Below are 2,091 nucleotides of genomic sequence, written 5' to 3' on the forward strand. Positions count from 1 at the left end.
ATATATATATTAATATATTTAATTATAGTTGACATTCAATATTATTCTACATCAGCTTCAGGTGTACAGTGCAGTGGTCAGACATCTACACAGTGTATGAAGTGATCCCCCGATAAGTCCAATACCCATCTGGCACCCTACATAATCTTTACAACATTATTGATTATATTTCTCATACTGTATTTCACATTCTTGTGACTACATGAAATACAGTATAGGAAATATAATGAATAATATTGTAAAGATTTTGTACTTCCTAATCCCTCACATTCTCCCCCATCCCCCAATCCCCCTCCCATCTAGCAACCATCAGTTTTTTCTCTGTTATCTGAGTCTATTTCTGTTTTGTTTGCTCATTTATTCTGTTCTTTAGATTCCATATATCAGTGAGATCTTATGATATTTGTCTTTCTCAGTCTGACTTATTTCACTTAACATAATATTCTCTAGGTCCATCCACGTTGTCACAAATGGTAAAAGTTCATTATCTTTTATGGCAGAGTAATATTCCATTGTATAAATGTACCACAATTCCTGTACCCAATTATCTACTGTTCTTTCAAAAACAAACATCATTTTACTAGGAAGTAAATGTGTTGTAGTCATACCTGCAAGTAATCCACAACTCACAGTATTAGAAGTTCAAAAGAACTCAACTGATTAGGTTTTAATAGACGGATTTATTTCAGAAAGCTGAAAACATATATGAAATAATTTTCAACTGGTATCTGCTTACCTTCAATTGAACTCTTTTCTGCCTCTCATACTCACTCCAAAGAGATGAACAGGACTATACTACTGAAACTTAATTAACCAAAATGATATCATGTTTTGCAAATAAGTCTGGTATGATGGAAAACTCTGGAGCAGAAATACGCCAGTGGATAAAGACAGGAACTTTAAGAATTGACCATATACCACAATTTGGAGCAAAACCTGAAATACAGCTTCAGATACTCACCAGTGAAATGATTAGAAGTGGATGGATTGACACTATCAACACTGTCAGCACTGTCACAGCTAAAAACTTCATGATCTGATTCCTGCACAGAGGAACAGAGTGAGGAGTTGTCAATTTCTTCACACTTCCCCCTTAAAATTCCACTCATAGCTGCAGCGTTGTCACATGTACCTGTAACAGGAATGGGAGCAGAGCACTGAAACATTTGACCACCTATTGCATTGTCCAGGTTTCCAAATCGTTTTTTGAGGCCATATTTTTTTGAACATCTACCACATTATCATATCCATACAGAAATTATTCCTTCCATAATGTTTGAAAACAATTCTACCCTGATTTGTTATGATTTGCATCCTCATCTGATACAGTATTTTATAAGAAGTCAAAATTAAGAATTGGAACCATAGTGCTGCATAAGAAAATATGGTTCCCTGTTTTGAAACATCAAAACAGGAGTCAAATTCATTTTTCTGATTTGTTCTAGTAAATCGTGTACTGTCTTTGACAGAACCAGAGTTCAGAATGAAAGAGATCACTCACTCGCATGCTGTCATACGCAGAGAATACTGATTAGGGCATGTCTATCTCGCTTGGGATTTCTTTTTTCTCAGGTACAAAGGCATCTACTTTCCTGGGGCTCTTTGTCCATCAAAAATCAAATTGGTTGCTAGGAATGGCTTTACCTGCAGAATTTAGATGTCTTATCATGTTTCCAGTCAATTTAGCAGAGCTACAGGGAATATTTGAGTCCTATGCCAAGGAGGTAGGCTCAATAAATTTTATAAGGGGTAAACCACAGTCCCTAAATCTTTTACTGGGTAAAATATTAATTTAAGTCTCTTCACTCTTTGTATCAACATGTTTAGTGAAAGCCAGTCAGAGGTAGACTGATGCGCTTTTTAAAATTTAGATGAGTCATTAAACCTCTGAGAGGAATAATTTCTTCACAGCTATATAGAGTAACTGTTAAGGTTATCAGCAGTTGCAAACACAAATTCCTACTAACGCAGGTAACCTCAATGAGTAAAGAGGACCAGATATAATAAAATCATTAAGTCATCTTAGTCTTCTCCTTTGTCTATCCTAAGGAAAACGATAGCATAGGCACAATAAAAATGATCTCACAACAA

General features: G+C 35.3%; 1 protein-coding gene across 1 annotated transcript in view; it reads right to left on the bottom strand.

Moving 5' to 3' along the window:
* Positions 1–1,132, bottom strand: part of CSRNP3 (cysteine and serine rich nuclear protein 3) — a 173,769-nt gene extending 172,637 nt beyond the window's left edge. The window contains exon 1 of the mRNA XM_019629849.1: positions 962–1,132. Coding sequence (XP_019485394.1) covers positions 962–1,109 — 148 coding nt within the window. The 5' untranslated portion in view covers positions 1,110–1,132. The remainder of the gene's footprint in view (positions 1–961) is intronic.
* Positions 1,133–2,091: the final 959 nt, after the last annotated feature.

Source organism: Hipposideros armiger, unplaced genomic scaffold (assembly GCF_001890085.2).
Source record: "Hipposideros armiger isolate ML-2016 unplaced genomic scaffold, ASM189008v1 scaffold_871, whole genome shotgun sequence".
Taxonomy (NCBI): Eukaryota; Metazoa; Chordata; class Mammalia; order Chiroptera; family Hipposideridae; genus Hipposideros; species Hipposideros armiger.